General features: G+C 47.6%; 1 protein-coding gene across 1 annotated transcript in view; it reads left to right on the top strand.

Moving 5' to 3' along the window:
• The first annotated feature begins 3977 nt into the window (after positions 1 to 3977).
• Positions 3978 to 16329, top strand: part of GTF3A (general transcription factor IIIA) — a 14785-nt gene continuing 2433 nt past the window's right edge. The window contains 9 exon segments of the mRNA XM_012744032.2: positions 3978 to 4017; positions 6449 to 6474; positions 7319 to 7442; positions 7445 to 7650; positions 8984 to 9084; positions 13234 to 13330; positions 13714 to 13802; positions 14839 to 14912; positions 16071 to 16151. Coding sequence (XP_012599486.2) covers positions 3978 to 4017; positions 6449 to 6474; positions 7319 to 7442; positions 7445 to 7650; positions 8984 to 9084; positions 13234 to 13330; positions 13714 to 13802; positions 14839 to 14912; positions 16071 to 16151 — 838 coding nt within the window.

Raw genomic sequence — 16329 nt, 5'->3', positions numbered from 1 at the left:
TAATTATGTGTGAGTACCTTCTGGAGAGAGAACCGTGGGACACCCAACTGTAGTGTAAGGGTGAGGAAGGAAGAGCTTTTCCTTGTGGCCGAGTATTGTTTTCACTGCATTTGCTAAAGGAAATGCCTGCATAATTCGGTTTAACTCTATCTCCCACTGGGGAAATAATGACAAAAGGCCTGGAAAAAAGAGAAACCGAACAGAACCGTGTTATTCCATTGCACGCCAGCCGCAAACAGATTCGGTTCTCCCTCTGGAAGCAGAAGCAGGCAGGGCAACCCTCCCTACACCTGCTCAAATCTCCATTTTGAGAAGACAGAACACTTGAGACCAGCTATTTTCCCTTCTCCACAGGTAAGTGAATATTAATACAAGTTCTTTTGAGATTCTGGGGAAGTTTGCATCATTGCATGAATAAGAGGAGTGATTTTTTTTTTTTTTGAGACAGAGTCTCACTCTGTTGCCTGGGCTAGAGTGCCATGGCGTCAGCCTAGCTCACAGCAACCTCCAACTCCTGGGCTCAAGTGATCCTCTTGCCTCAGCCTCCCGAGTATCTGGGACTACAGGATGTGCCACTATGCCCGCCTAATTTTTTCTATATATTTTTAGTTGCCCAGCTAATTTATTTCTATTTTTGGTAGAGATGGGGTCTCCCTCTTGCTCAGGCTGGTCTTGAACTCCTGAGCTCAAATGATCCACCCGCCTTGGCCTCCCAAAGTGCTAGGATTACAGGTGCAAGCCACCGAGCCTGGCCTAGAGCAGTGGTTTTTCAAGACATATCCTGTAAGTTCTCATACACGGCCCTGAGTGAGCACAGAAGGGCTTCCCCTCCCATCGCTCCTCCATGCTACCCTCCACCTCAAGCGAGGCGGCTCCTGTCTCCGAAGCTGGCCCCAGAGAACACCAAGGAAAGACTGGACCGGCCTGTACTTTCGTCACCTGCTTTGGTTTACACTGCTGGTCAGATTAAGGTAAAAGCTGGGAGTCCCCTGAATGTGGGCTTTGTCGGGCAAATATGGACAAACCCAATAGTATGAACGTTCCCAGAGGGAGGGGACCTGCCCCAGGTGTAAAGCCTGCCCCCCTGGGAGCTGGAGGCCCCAGGCCTGGTAGTCTGGACCGAGAACCCAGGCTTCCCTGTCCTCTGTCAGAGGACTGGTGTGAAAAGACATTCTTGTCATATCGTCGTTCTGTTCCCGAGGGAATCTTGTGGCTGTCTTGTGTCTGCAGAATTTAGGGCTTTACGATCTAGGGCGCTTCCAGGTGAAGCACCTGTGTGCAGTCGGCGGACTGCCCTTGTCTGCCTGTTCCTCAGCCCCCGTTCCCCCATTAATTAACCCAGTCATTTGGCAGCTGTTTATAAAGGGCTGCATACCAGGCCCTGCTTGGCGATTTTAGCAACTGGATTACAGAACTTCCCGTTGCCAGTTGCTAAAGAACATGGTGATGGATGTCCACAAGTTAAGAGAGAAGAGGAGCTGTCAAAAGTGTATATGACTGGCAGTTCTGGGGGAAAAGGTGGTGGCATCTGTGAATAGCCAGGCAGGCTTGGGGTCACTGTCCATGTGCCCCAGGGAGTCCAGGAAAGGTCACAGCCATGACCACACAGTGGAGGAAATAAATGCATAAAATCCCGAGTTCAGAAGCACTGGCCCCAGCAGCGCCCTGCCCGCAGGTGTGCTCACTTGCCTCGGTGCGGGCGAGACAGCTGTCACCCCAACTCGACAATGAGGTCGCTGCAGCCTCTGGGCCCTCACTTTTTAAGGAGGTTTAATAAAAAAAAATTTTTTAAGTAAATGAATGTCTCAAAGAAAATTTTAAACATGGACATGCTCCTGCTCTGTGTTGTAAGTTAAGCAGGACAGATGATTCTCTAGCCTCAAGAAGGGTCCCCTTTACTCTAAAACAGGACGACGGAGCCGACAAACACACACCTCCACTTGCGTTAGTGAGGAGGATGCCCAACAGGACGACCTGGACCCCACACATATGGGGACAAGAGGAGGTCAGGGAGGGCGGGAACCCTAGGGATGAATGAGCAGGCGTGTGGCCTGTTAGACAGTCAGCCAATGTGGCACTTCCTGCCCGAGGACATGGGTTCCCTCACCTGCGAGCACAAAACAATGTCTGCCTCACAAACCTTGGGGTAGAATTATATGACATGCCATACTTAAAACGCTTAATATAGAAATTAGCCCACAATTGACCTAATGTTTGAGAAGGAAAGAGGGGAAGTGGTATTTTGAAGCCAATTCATAGGATTCAGGGAACTTGTGAAGGATGTGAAAGAAATAGAAAAAGTAAATAAAAACATCATGGGCATGCTAGAAAGCAATAAAGTCTTCTGTTCAAGCCAAAAGTCAATGTTTCATATGAAATGTTGTCTGGACCAATAAATGTTTGACCAAGGGAAATGCCATGAAATCAGGCGGTTTTGCTTTTGTTGTTGTTTTGTTTGTTTGTCTTGCTTCATAGCAGCTTGGGAGGTTTGGCTTCATGGGAAGTTGGTTGATTCAGTGAAGAAATATGTGCCGGCACCTACCACGTGGGAGGCCCTGTGCTAGCCGTGGAGACGCGGTGAGTAAGGTGCACGCACGCTGCCCTGCAGAGTTTGCATGCTGTCAGAGAAGACTGGTCAGACAAATGCAGTAAACTGACATATTAATTAAAGAAACACAGCACAGTGAAAAAGTTAATTAAATGAGTGCGGTAAAGCACGTCAAGTGCTACGAGAATGGAAGAGCAGAGTCTTGTGGGGTGCAGACGGGCCAGCTGGAGGAGGTCTTGGTGAGCTCTTTGGAGGAACTGACCCCTTCGCTGCCAGCTGACGGATGAGTAGCATTTGCAAGTTTCGAGAGACAGCAGGAGACAAAAAGGAGAGTGTAAAAGAAACCAAGAGACAGCACAGGCGGCCCTCGTATCTGTAGGTTCCACATCTGTGGATTCAACCAACTGTGAATTGAAAACACTTGGGGGAAAGACTGAACATGTACTCAACATGTACAAACTTTTTTTTGTCATTATCTTTTAAACAATACAGCATAACCAATATTTACATAGCATTTGCATTGTATTAGGTATTAAGTAATCTAGAGATGATTTAAAGTATACAGGAGGCTTGCACAAGCTATACACAAATACAATGACATTTTCTCAGGGACTTGAGCATCCTCAGATTTTGGTGTCTTTGGGGATGCTGGGACCAACCCCCCCACCCCCCAGGAAATACTGAGAGTCAACCGTATATGGGAGGCTCTGAACGGGAGTGAGGGATGGGCCGGTGTGAGCAAGGAGGGAAGCTCCGCTTGGCGTGCTTGCAGACGGCGTGGGAGTGGTGAGAAATGAAGCCGGGAGGTAACGCTGGATCCCCCTGGGCCTTGCAAGCATGCTAGAAAAGATTTGGGGCTTTATCCTAGGGGCTGGGGGACGCCCCTGAAATCCCTGGCATTTGGGCAGGATCCCTTAGCAGTGGTGTGGAGACAGGACCGGAGAGGGTGGAGATCAGCTGCGACCATGGCAAACTGGACTAGGATAGTGGCAGCAGAGGGGAGGAGAGAGGGCTCTACCCCTAATGTAAGCCGAGGAGCCATCCAGAAATGGTGCAAGGGCTGCCTAAAGGTGACTGCTCACCTCTGCCAGGGGCATCTCTGGTGGCTCAGTGGAAAAAAGCTGTCAGAGGAAATTAACACACACAGAAATCTTGCCTGTGCTGCGGGTGGAAGCTCTGTGCACATTCAAGCACCTGACCCCGTGGGTAATCAGAGAGCAATTACACGTCGCACGCTAGATGGAATCTGGCTACCGTGGGCTAAAATGGATCTGAAGTGGATGGCAGTGATTAAGCACAGGCCTGTGGCAGTACCCTGGTGGGCCAATTACAGACAGCTGCAGGAAAATGCGATGGTCCTACCAAGAGAGAGGAGGGCTAATTAGAGAGGCCAGCCTGGAATGGCGTGATGAGCTGATAAGAAGGCACAATGGTACCACGTCTAAATGCTGTCCATCAGACGATTCCGGGTAAGCAAACGTGCAAGGGGGGGTGGTGGGAACATTCAAAGAACAGATGCCAAGAGAGGATGCAAACTCAGCTGATGGTGAAGCTGGGAGCAAAGACAAATCACAGGTGACAGCACGGGGACCTGTCCTACCTGGGCGATCTGACAATCAGCCACTCCTCGAGGCGTCCGGAGAGACGGGGGTCCAGCAAGACCGTGGCCCGGGGTGAGACTCTCTCTTACTGAATCCAGATGCAAAGCGGAGAACTTTTTGTAACCCTGGTCTTCCAGCTCACCTTGGCCAACGTGGTAGTAGTGCCCACCCACTCATCCACTTTCTGTCTGGGCCGATACCTGAGAAGCATTGTCAGAAGCAGCTCACAGATGATGGCACTTCGTCACCGCAAAGGTGTTCACACAGATCGTACTGATGACGGCGATGAGCCCTGACATTTACTGAGCAATTCTCCTTGGCCATGCATTTCCCTGTGTGCTTTGCATGTATTTTCTTGTTTAATCCTCACGAACTGTGTGGTAGGTACTATTATCCTGGATTGACTGAGGAGGTAGAGAGGTTAACGTGCCAAAATCCCACGTGATGCTCGTAACAACTCTGTGAGGGATGCACAGCCGGTCTCCCTGATTTGTAGGTGAGGCAATGCAGGTTGGAAAGAGTTGCCCAAAGTCACACTCACGTAGCTAGTGGCTATTAGGGCCCAATCCAGAGGTCTTTCTACTACATATACTATGTTGCCTATAAAAGAAGCAGCAGGCCAGAGGCATTGGCCCACACCTGTAATCCCAGCACTTTGGGAGGTCAAGGCGGGAGGCCCGCTTGAGGCCAGGAGTTTGAGACCAGCCTGGGCAACATAGCAAAACCCTATCTCTAGGCCGGGCGCGGTGGCTCACACCTGTAATCCTAGCACTCTGGGATGCTGAGGCGGGCGGATTGCTCAAGGTCAGGAGTTCGAAACCAGCCTGAGCGAGATCCCCGTCTCTAGTAAAAATAGAACGAAATTAATTGACCAACTAAAAATATATATACAAAAAATTAGCCGGGCATGGTGGCGCATGCCTGTAGTCCCAGCTACTCAGGAGGCTGAGGCAATAGGATCGCTTGAGCCCAAGAGATTGAGGTTGCTGTGAGCTAGGCTGATGCCATGGCACTCACTCTAGCCTGGGCAACAAAGTGAGACTCTGTCTTAAAAAAAAAAAAAAAAAGTTTTGCAAAGGAGACGAGAGCCTGGAAGATGAGGAACAGGGGCTGGCCATCAGAAATTGACAAGGACCAACTGAGAGCAAGCATAGAAGCTGATCCTGTCACAACTACATGAGAAGTTGCTGAATAACTCAAGGTCAACCATTCTACAGTTATTCGGTATTTGAAACAAATTGTAAAGGTGAAAAAGCTGGATAAGCGGTTGCCTCATGAGCTGACCGAAAATCAAAAAATGGTCATTTTGAAGCGTTGTCTTCTCTTCTTGTATGCAACAACGGATCATCTCTTGATTGGATAGTGACTGATGTTGCAACAAAAAGTGGATTTTATATAACAACTGGCGCAACCAGCTCAGCAGTTCGACTGAGAAGAAGTGCCAAAGCACTTCTCAAAGCCAAATTTGCACTAAAAAAGGGTCATGGTCACTGTCTGGTGGTCTGATGCTGGTCTGATCCACTACAGCTTTCAGAATCTCGGCGAAACCATTACATCTGAAAAGTATGCTCAGCAGATCAATGAGATGCACTGAAAACTACAAAACCTGGAGCTGGCATTGATCAACACAAAGGGCCCAATTCTTCACGACAACGCCCGACTGCCTGTTATATAACCAGCTCTTCAAAAGTTGAAAGAATTGGGCTACAAAGTTTTGCCTTATCCGCAATGTTCACCTGACCTCTCGCCAACTGACTACCCCTTGTACAAGCATCTCGACAACTTTTTGCAGGGAAAACACTTCCACAATCAGCAGGATGCAGAAAATGCTTTCCAAGAGGTGGTCAAATCCCAAAGCACAGATTTTTACACTACAGGGATAAAGTTACTTCTCGTTGGCAAAAATGTGTTGGCTGCAATGGTTCCTATATTGATTAATAAAGATGTGTTTGAGCCTAGTTATGATTTAAAATTCACAGTCAAGAAGGCAGGAGGGAAGCCACGGGCATGCTGCACTGTCCCAGGGCTGGAGGCCAAGAGAAAAGAGGAGCTCAGAGATTCATCACCCTGGCCCTGCTCACCTGGCAGGGGGAGGAGCAAGCCAGAACCAGCCCAAGGGAGACCATTGCAGACTTCCAGAGTTGTAGTAGGGGGATGTGTGTGGATTTCTCTCTTGGAGACAGGCTGCAGCAGCAAACGAGGAAAGCAACAGGTGGACCCGCATCACAGATGCCCTCTCACAGTCCTGGTCTTGAGACCGGATGAGACAGACCTTATCACCATCTTTCCCACTTTCAAGATGAGGAGGCGGCAGATGAGGAGTGGGTATGAAGTGAGGATTCCAGTTCAGGACAGTAAGCCCTGGCTTGTTTTCAAAGCTGCATTTCTGTGCAGGGACCTGTTCATCAGATTGAGACGGGGCTTAATGATTTGGAATGACAGAGGGTGTGAAAAGTAAGTAGCTGGTGAACATCAGACAATCCATCCTGCCACTGTTATCCAAGGACACTCTTCAGGCATGGGGTTCTCATGAACCAAGCTACCAGTATTCATTCAGGCCCCTCAACGGTGCTTCTCAAATTTTAATATGCACAGAATCACCTGGCGATCTCGCTGATTGAAGCAGGTCTGACACTCGGATTTCTAATGATGCTGATGGTCCACAGACTGCTTTGAGCAGCAGGGCCCCAGGGCAGTGGTCCCCAGACTTTTCTGCACATTTAAATCACCTGGGGAACTTCTAAAACTACTGATGCCTGCTCCCCACCCCCAGAAATTACGATTTACTTGGCTCAGGTACGCTCTGGGCTTTGGCATTCTGGAAAGATCTCCACGTGACACTAACTAGCAGACAAGCTGAGGAAGTACTGTCTGGTGCTTCCAGCGGAAGCAGGTACCGAGCACGCCGGGAAGCGAATCCACACGGAGCTAAACCGATGATGTGGCAAGAACAGGCCGGCTTAAATTACGCAAGGCTAATGCTTTCTACAGGGCTCTAGCCGATGGGCGACCAGTCACACCCGAGCGGTGCCTCGGTTTGCGCCGCCGGCCTGCGGTGCGCAGGCGCCGTTCCGCGGGGACCCGGCAGCCCCGCCTCTCACTCGGAGCAGGCGGGGCGCGGGCCGCCGCGGGCTCTCCCGGCGCTTGCGCGGCCACGGCGCCGGCGTAGGGCGGGGCCTGGCGCCGGCGCGCCCGCGCTCCAGGAAGCGCGTCCGGAGCGGTGGGCCGCGCGCGCAAAGTCGCTGCACGTGGCTCGGCACGTGACTCCGCGCCTGGCCCGGGGCGCGGAGGCCGCGCACCCTGGAGCCGCCGGGCTCGGTCGCCGAGGCGGTGTCGTCCCTGACCATCGCCGACGCGTTCGTCGAGGCCGGCGAGAGCCCGGGCCCGCCCCCGCCGCCCCCCGCGCCGCCCCGGAGGTTCATCTGCTCCTTCCCCGACTGCAGCGCCAGTTACAACAAGGCCTGGAAGCTTGACGCGCACCTGTGCAAGCACACGGGGGAGGTAATGAGCCCTGCGACTGGGGAGCGCGGTGGCGCGCCAGGTGGGCGCGGCTCTCGCCCTGGGGCGGCGCGGATCCGGGGCAGCCAGCGCAGTAGCCCCCGGGCACAGGGCCGCAGGCCCCGTCTGTGCTTGTGCTCAGCCCTGCTGTCCTGGACTTAGGGAAGGAGCTGAGGAAGTGGACAAGTTCTAGAACCTTCGTTGTGGGACCGAGGCGTCCTTGCCATAGGCTCGAGGCTTACCAAGTAACCCTTTCCCCTTTGCTCCTGAGGCCAGTCAGGCTCCTCCTCTTAATCTGTAAATAAGTGCACGGTTTGACAGCTCACTACCACCCGACACCTGCCTAAGCACCAGCCCCAGAGCTGGTATGGAGGATAGCTTACATGTACCGGGAGTTGTGAGGTTGGATAGTGTGGAGTCATCTTTGTTGTCCCTAATCTCACACACTAATTTGACAAACACTGAGCCTACTCCAGGACCGGAGCAGTGCAAGGCTCTGTGGCTCCGCCCCTTGTTGTAGTACAGCTCACTGGTGTCTTCCTGTTCACTCGCTTTGCTCAGTGCACCTCCCTCCTGAGGGCCTTGGTGGTGTGCTTTTATTAGATACACAAAACTGGTTATTTGCGGGACGTGTCTTGGCTTTTCCTATAGGTTCGGAATGGAGTCCCTTCTTCCAACTCCTGGGTCTCAAATGGTGGTTGCAGTTAGAGCTGTGAGCTGTTTTCTTTGCGTCGCCCTGGCACCTGTGAGCTTTTCCAGGTATATGACACATTTTCCTGTAGCTGTGTTTTAGCACAGGAGAGTGGGCTTCTCCAGGGTGAGGCAGAAGCTGCTCTTTCCCTTGCCCCAGGCTTTCTTTTTTCTCTTTTTATTTTCTCATCTTAGGGTCCACTTCTAAACCCTAGGCTTTCTTTGGATGGGTGAAATTATGCTGTGGAGGGGATCTGTGCAGACAGGCTGTGCTAACAGCAAGTAATCTTCCAGAGGGGGCTGCTGTGGAAGCCTGGTGCCGGGTTAGGAGCAGGTTAACAATGTTGTATCGTTACTGTGAAGGCTGCCTGCTTGTTTCAAATGCTGTTCATAGAGCAGAGGTCACTGTTTCCCTGCAGTGTGACGTTGTGAGAAGCTGTGGCATTTATGGTGTGTAACTTCATGCAGGAAAACCTTGTCTTGCTTGCTGTAGCCAGGTGCTCAAAACACTTTCTGAGTGGAAACCATGTCTGGAAAGGGAGTCTGTGGCTTTGCCTACTAGACACTTTAACCTTTTAAATAATAACCAGGGTTAATATAACTCACTAGGGTGGGATTGACATGGTTTTTCTTTTCTTCCTGCTAGAGACCATTTGTTTGTGACCATGAAGGCTGTGGCAAAGCCTTTGTCAGGGACTATCATCTGAGTCGCCACATCCTGAGTCATACTGGAGAAAAGCCATTTGTGTAAGTAGAGAACGATTTTTAGGCCTTTGAAGCGGGTGTTTGGCATATAGACCTGGTAAGAAGATTGTTAACTCATAAGATCAGGAATGTGAAGCTTCATTCACTCTTGTATATAAGAGCAGAACAGATTTTGAATGTGTGGAAGAGAATAGGAGTTTGTGGGTCATTTGTGTGTAATAAATTCCGGGAGTGAGTTAACCTGAAGTTCTCTTGAGTTTGCGTCCTCTCATCTCCCTTTAAGATATAAAGAAAACAAGAAATCAAGCTTGAAAACACACAGTTCTGACTGGATGGAAAAATGGTTCCCTGTGTTGTCGGGTCTTTATGAACAGCCCATTCTTTATAAGCTACTGGGATAAGAGATATAAGCATGAAATAGAGCGTTTTTTGGTTTTGTTTTTGTTTTTTTTTTGAGACAGAGTCTTACTCTGTTGCCTGGGCTAGAGTGCTGTGGCGTCAGCCTAGCTCACAGCAACTCAAACTCCTGGGCTCAAGCGATCTTCCCGCCTCAGCCTCCCAAGTAGCTGGGACTACAGGCATGCGCCACCATGCCCGGCTAATTTTTTGTATATATATTTTCAGTTGGCCAATTAATTTCTTTCTATTTATAGTAGAGACGAGGTCTCACGCTTGCTCAGGTTGGTTTCGAACTCCTGAGCTCAAACAATCCGCCTGCCTCGGCCTCCCAGAGAGCTAGGATTACAGGCGTGAGCCACCTCGCCCAGACATGAAATAGAGCTTTTAACAGTTTATCTTGTATTTCTTAGAATTAGGCCTTTGCACCACTACCATACAAGTTTTAATTTATTTTTCCTGGAATTGCTGATTATTTCTGAAAGGGTAAAGATACTGCTTTCCTATCAGCTACTTCTTTAAGACAGTGGATCGCAAATTTGGGGTGCATGAGCATCACCTGAAGAGCTTGTAAAACACACGTCTGGACCCCACCCCAGAGTTTCTGATTCAGTAGTGTGGGATAGGGCCAGAGAATCTGCATTTCTGGCAAGTTTCCAGGTGACGCTGATGTTGCTGGTCTGGTTTACATGCTTTGAGAACCACTAACCAAAATGTTCCATGAAAACATTGTTTTCACTGAAAAATCAAAATAACTGTTAGATGTCCAGAGCTTTATGCAGGGTACCATGTCAGGATATAGCTGTATAGTACTATTTTCAGATGTTAGGCTTTAATATCATAATTTCGTTGTATGAGAAAATTCTTAGAGCAGTAAGGTTTCCAATGACCTAAGTTGACTTTCTTTTAGTTTAAAGATGATAGTGAATGTGAAGCATCTGATTCTTGACACAGGACAGACTTCACTGCCACTTTTCCATGTGGAGAGGCCTGTCTTGTGAGCGTGCTAGCCAGCGGGAGTGGAGCAAAGGGCCACAGGTGGCAGACGTCTTTCAGTCCCTGCTCCAGTAAACTGTGTGTTGTCAAAATCAGTGACCCTAAATGAAGTTTATTTCAAAATATAGTTCAACCAGACTAGAAAAAGTAACCAGTGTTCTTCAAAATAGTGCTGGGATAGTCTTTGACCTGGAAGTTTCACTTTGAGGAACGTAGATACACTGCACCTGCTTTAACTGTATGTACAAGGTTATGTGCAACACTGTTGTTTGTTTGTTTGTTTGTTTGTTTGTTTTGAGGCAGAGTCTCACTTCGTTGCCCAGGCTAGAGTGAGTGCCCTGGTGTCAGCCTAGCTCACAGCAACCTCAAACTCCTGGGCTCAAGCAATCCTCCTGCCTCAGCCTCCCGAGTAGCTGGGATTACAGGCATGCGCCACCATGCCCGGCTAATTTTTTCTATATATATTAGTTGGCCAATTAATTTCTTTCTATTTATAGTAGAGACAGGGGTCTCACTCTTGTTCAGGTTGGTTTCGAACTCCTGACCTTGAGCAATCCGCCCGTCTCGGCCTCCCAGAGTGCTAGGATTACAGGCGTGAGCCACCGTGCCCGGCCAACACTGTTAATAGAAGCAAAATGCTGGAATCAACCCAAATACTCCTCAGTAGGGACAGGTCAGAGTACAAAGGAATACTGTACAGCTAGAATGAACACAGATGCTCTCTGTGAAACCATGAGAAAATTGCCAGGACACACCAATCAAAAAATCTGGGTGCAGAAGAGTCCGCTATATGGGATACCTTTTTGTGTTAAAAAAGTGCAGGGGAGGAGCATGTTGGATGGGCTGGAAGAAACTGAATTTGTTCCTGTTTGTATAAAGAAACCCTCAACGTTAGGTAACAAAACTAAAAACGTTGTCAACTGTCTGGGGAGTGGGGGGGTACCGGTTGGGTAGGGGCAGGATGGAGTAAACAAACACTGCAGCCAGGAACAGCTCCACGGTGACACTCACACTCTGGGTCCCCGTATCTGGCTGCTCGTTCAACAGTGCTGCTTGGCTGTCCCTGTGGCTTTTTACATTTCATGTGGCCAAAATTTCTCACAGCCCAAACTGAGCTCACCTTTCTCTTTGGTCTTCTCCCCATTCTCGTCTGGGTAGGTGGCCGACTGTCTGTCTCCTGACCCGCAGCAAATGTAAGGTGGCTCCCTGGGCCCATCCCTCCCTCCCGTCCCTTGCAACAAGTAGGTTATCCGGTCCCGTAACTCATCCCTCAGACCCCTCCCTGCTCCGGTGGCCCTTCTGTCATCTCAGTCCCCTGCTCCTCACTTGAATGACTGAGAGTGTTCTCTGCCTGCAGACGGGGCCCTCCCATGGCCCGCTCTGGGATGCTTCCCTTCGTAAAGCTGCGCAGTGGTTTTAAGCACTGCTTACATATGAAGCCCAGTGTGTTGTAAGATGACCTGTGTGATTTGGTCCTTTTCTGCTTATCTTGCCCCATTTGCTTGACTCAGTCATGAAATTGTGGTCCAACGCAGCCACCACCCCCCAAGTTTTCCAGCGTCCTTCACACCCCCTGCACCTGCTGTTTGTTCCCATCAGGACTCTTCCTAGCCATGTCTTCCAGCCCCACATTCACATTGGCTTAGATGTCTCTGTCAGGTTTAAGTCAAGAATGACAGGAAATGCAGCACAAGACAGGCTTAACCAAGATAGGCTCTTCTCCTGCGTGACTGAAATGCAGGTGAGGGGTGGGGGTGGGGGCTCCTTGTAACTGGTCTTTCCGCCATCCTCATCTTGAGGCTTCACCCTCATGGTCCAAGAAGCCTGTTGGAGCCCAGCTGTTGCATAAGCATTCCAACCAGCAAGGAGGAGAGGGCACAGAGGTATACCCCCTTTTTAGACACTTTGTGGGCATTGAGCAAGATGGGCTAGACCTACCTATGTGGCCACTAGGTGCAGGGGAGGCTGGAGGAAGCTGTATGTTGAACACCTGCCCAGCATTTTGTCCCTGTGATGGTGGGGGTCTTCTGGTGAACCCTGCCCCAGCACCCCTGCCATGTGTGGGCCTCTCACTGTCTGTGGTCTCTTCTACCTGGCTCTGGGGCTAACATGTCCCTGATATGAATGTTGTTCAGCATTAACACTGAGCAATACCTAAGATCAAAGCTCCCCCTGCTTCATCCCTCAGGCTTAGGAAAACTCATCAAAAAGAGCACATACTGTCTTTAAAAAAAGAAAAATTCACAAAGGATTTAGATCATTTAAGGCCAAGATGCCAAGACAAGGGGAACTGGAATGGCTTGGTGACATGCCAGGAGGCATAATGGCTTATGGTTTTGCTCTGAGTGTCTATTTTACCTCTGATTATAAGCTGAGACCAGATTTTTTAAGTCTTTTTGGAAATGAAGTTTATAGTGACATTTCAAGCAGTGTTACAGTTATCAGATTCTAAACCGAGATTAACTTAAGCATGATTGAAGCTAGAGCAGGGTTTAGGTCTGTGGGACTGGTATTTTCACCTTTCCTTCTGCCCAGTGTTTGAGGGGTTTCTGGTGCAGTGTGCATAATTTCAAAAGCCTAACATAAAAAGGCATCTTGTTCCATGATAGTCATATGAAACAAGTTACTTGATAGATTGCGCGAGAGGCCCACCTGGTATGACTTAACACTTTGGAATTTGTTAAAGGCTATTTTATGCTATTTGGAATAATTAGCTTTTATAAAGTGGGAGGATATATGCATCTTAAAACTTCTCTTGCCTTGGTTTGTTAATATTTTGGTTTATACAACTCTTTGCAGTTGTGCAGCTGTTGGCTGTGACCAAAAATTCAACACAAAATCAAACTTGAAGAAACATTTTGAACGCAAACATGAAAATCAGCAAAAACATTATGTAGTAAGTATGACTTAAATGCTTAAGTTTTTTGAAAATTTTTTACACTTTCTATGTTTCTAAAGTTTTCATCAACCAAATTTTCCCATCAAATATCTGAATTTAGTCTGTACTATCTGTCATAATCATAAAGGTTTTATTTTGGAAGCAAACATTGTGTGGATTAAAGTGTATTATTGAGAGACTACCTCAACTGAAACATTTTTGCTTTTTAAAATGTCATTACTCTTAAAGCTTCTTTAGATAAAGTAGAATTTTACAGTAACTAAAGGGTTGAAAGTAGCAATTATATAATCTCCGAAATAGTTTTATCTTGAGAGGGTTCTGTTATGAACTGTTGGATTTTTTAATATTTTTCTCAAGACTAACAAACCTTTACAAAACAGTGCAATTTTGAAGGTTGTCAGAAGACCTTTAAGAAACATCAGCAGCTGAAAACCCATCAGTGCCAGCATACCAACGAACCACTATTCAAGTAAGTACTCAAGTGGCTGAAAATCTCTTAAATTCTAGGTGTGAATGAGATTGAAATGCAAAGGTTGGAAACAAGTGTTCTGAAACAGTTTCCTAATCAATGTTTTCCTGTAAATGTGTACTGTGTCTACATATTTATATTTAGGGGCATTTTAAAAGTTTAATTTTGCTTTTGTTTCTCTAAAAGAAATATTTCAAAATAATTTGTAAGATTATCACAGTTGTGGTTAATCTTGAAGGGAAGGCTAAGAAATGACTTACCTATTCAAAAAGAGCCTATTCAAGTATATCAAATGTCATTACAAAGATACTCATTATTCTTGCAGAACAAAACAAAAGTAACTGGACTCAGCCTGCAGTTAGAGAGGGGCCAATTACTGCACGCTGAACACATCAGACGAGACCTGGAATGGGCCGGCAGCTCTCTGCACAGCTGTGGCTGGCCAGTGCCTTCCTCCAGGCTTGCACAGGCTGTCCTGTGCCTCTAAGTTGCTGCAGTGACCATGCCTGGTGCCTGTCCTTGCTTGTGGCCCTGCCACTTGTTCTGATGGCTTGAGCGCAGAAGTGGCATGTGCTTTTTACTGCATACCCAGGGTTGATGCATCTGCTGTTGTGTTCTCAGATCACACATCCCCTGTGCAGCATCATTAGGAAAACTAGATACAAGCAATTCAGAATGGTGGTGGTGTTGACCTAAGCCCAGTCAGATAACCTCTTGAAATATCTTTTCTGTAGCCATGGAAGCAGTGTATTTTCAGAGGCATAAAAGTGAAAAGAGTGTTTTTAATTTGGTCACATAAGCAAAAAAAGTAACACGACTGTTCCCTCTCAAACAGTGCATTTCGGTCCATGGCTGGTCAAATAACTTTAACTTCACTTGTGATTAGGTCTACATTTTAAATCGTATTTTTATAGGACGGGTTTGGTTGTGGGAAGAGGTGAGACTTTGGTGGGAGAAATAGGACAAAATACCACTTACCCTAAGAGGAGTTCTCTCTGAAAATGGATCAACTGTACTTCCTGTGTTGCTAATGCAGGTGTACCCAGGAAGGATGTGGAAAGCACTTTGCCACACCTAGCAAGCTGAAACGACACAGCAAGATCCACGAGGGTACGTGTGGACAGCCTGGATGTACTAACTCTGAGGGGCATGCTGAATACTCGGTGCCTTCTAGTCTGTTCTATGGTCATGTTGAGAAGATGGGACTCTGTAGGCAGAGGGACACCAGTCTGCTTATTCAGGCCTCACTCTTGTCCAAAGAGGCACTGAATGTCCTTCCACTAGTCTGTCATTGCTGCATTGCCATTCAAACTTGTTCACAGGTGCCTCGGTTACACTTCATACGTATGAACATTGTTAGTACTCCAGACAGGGCTTTGCTTCTTTACTTGTTCTTAACCACCTCTATTTCCCACCTATGCTGTTCTTGTCCTTGTTGGCTATTCAAAAGGCTTGGATAATACTTTGATGTTTTCAGAGCCACCAGATAATACTTTTTTCAGAAAGACTTGATTATATTAGCTATTTGAATCTATTATGTTTCCATGAGGATTTTCGATATTCGAATTTCGCAGATCCTAGAATTTGATTTTTTTTTTAATGTTTTTTAAGAGATTAGTAGCTGAGCATGAGAGGCAACCTCATTCTTTTTAGTTTCTAGTTGGGTGAAACTCAGCCTGGCTGTTATACTGACTGATCCAATTTTAGTGCTTTGCACATGTACAGTGTTATTCAGTATTTTTCTCTGGGTTTTTCTAGTTTATTTCCTTCCTTAGCTGTACTCAATTTCTTTTGTGCAGTGTGAAACAAGATGGCAAGACTAGAGGAAACCAGAGGGTGGGCACTGTAACTGCTGAGACTTCGGTGGTTTGCCAAGAACAAACACCTTAGAACACTCTTGTAAAAAATAGACAAGCACAGAGCAGGAAGGGGAAAGGGATTGGGACTTGGAGACACAGGGGATTAAAGCAGCTGGAGTCCATACACCGCACACCCAACTTCCCAAGAATAGGAGCAGGAAAGGCATCCATCTTGTGAAGTCTGCTAAGGTAAAACCCTGATGTGAAGCACCTTGGTATGCAATTGTTTGGTTTTACTGTAACACAAACCTTAATGTTTATTCCTACCTATAGAGACTAACAGAATACTATGGGAGATGGAAGAAAAATTACATAGGCAGGAAAGTTTCCCTTCTAGTTATGGTCAATGTTTACACTGGGTATTCATGATAAGCAATGCATTCACCAACCTACTTTTTTTTTTAAACAGGCTATATTTGTCAAAAAGGATGTTCCTTTGTGGCAAAAACATGGACAGAACTTCTGAAACATGTGAGAGAAACCCATAGAGGTAAGGCAGGCATGAATGGAGTGACATAAATACCTGCTCTTACAGAACTGATTTGTGCTTTTCCAGAGTGAAACCGTAACTGTGTGCTTTAAAGTAAAAGGGTTTCAATGCGACATTTTGTGAAGTGCTGGGTGCTGCGGCTGTAGGACAGATGAGCAGGGCTGTGCCAGGTCTCTCA

This window comes from Microcebus murinus, chromosome 13 (assembly GCF_040939455.1).
Source record: "Microcebus murinus isolate Inina chromosome 13, M.murinus_Inina_mat1.0, whole genome shotgun sequence".
Classification (NCBI taxonomy): domain Eukaryota; kingdom Metazoa; phylum Chordata; class Mammalia; order Primates; family Cheirogaleidae; genus Microcebus; species Microcebus murinus.
This window is presented reverse-complemented; position numbering and strand designations above follow the sequence as displayed.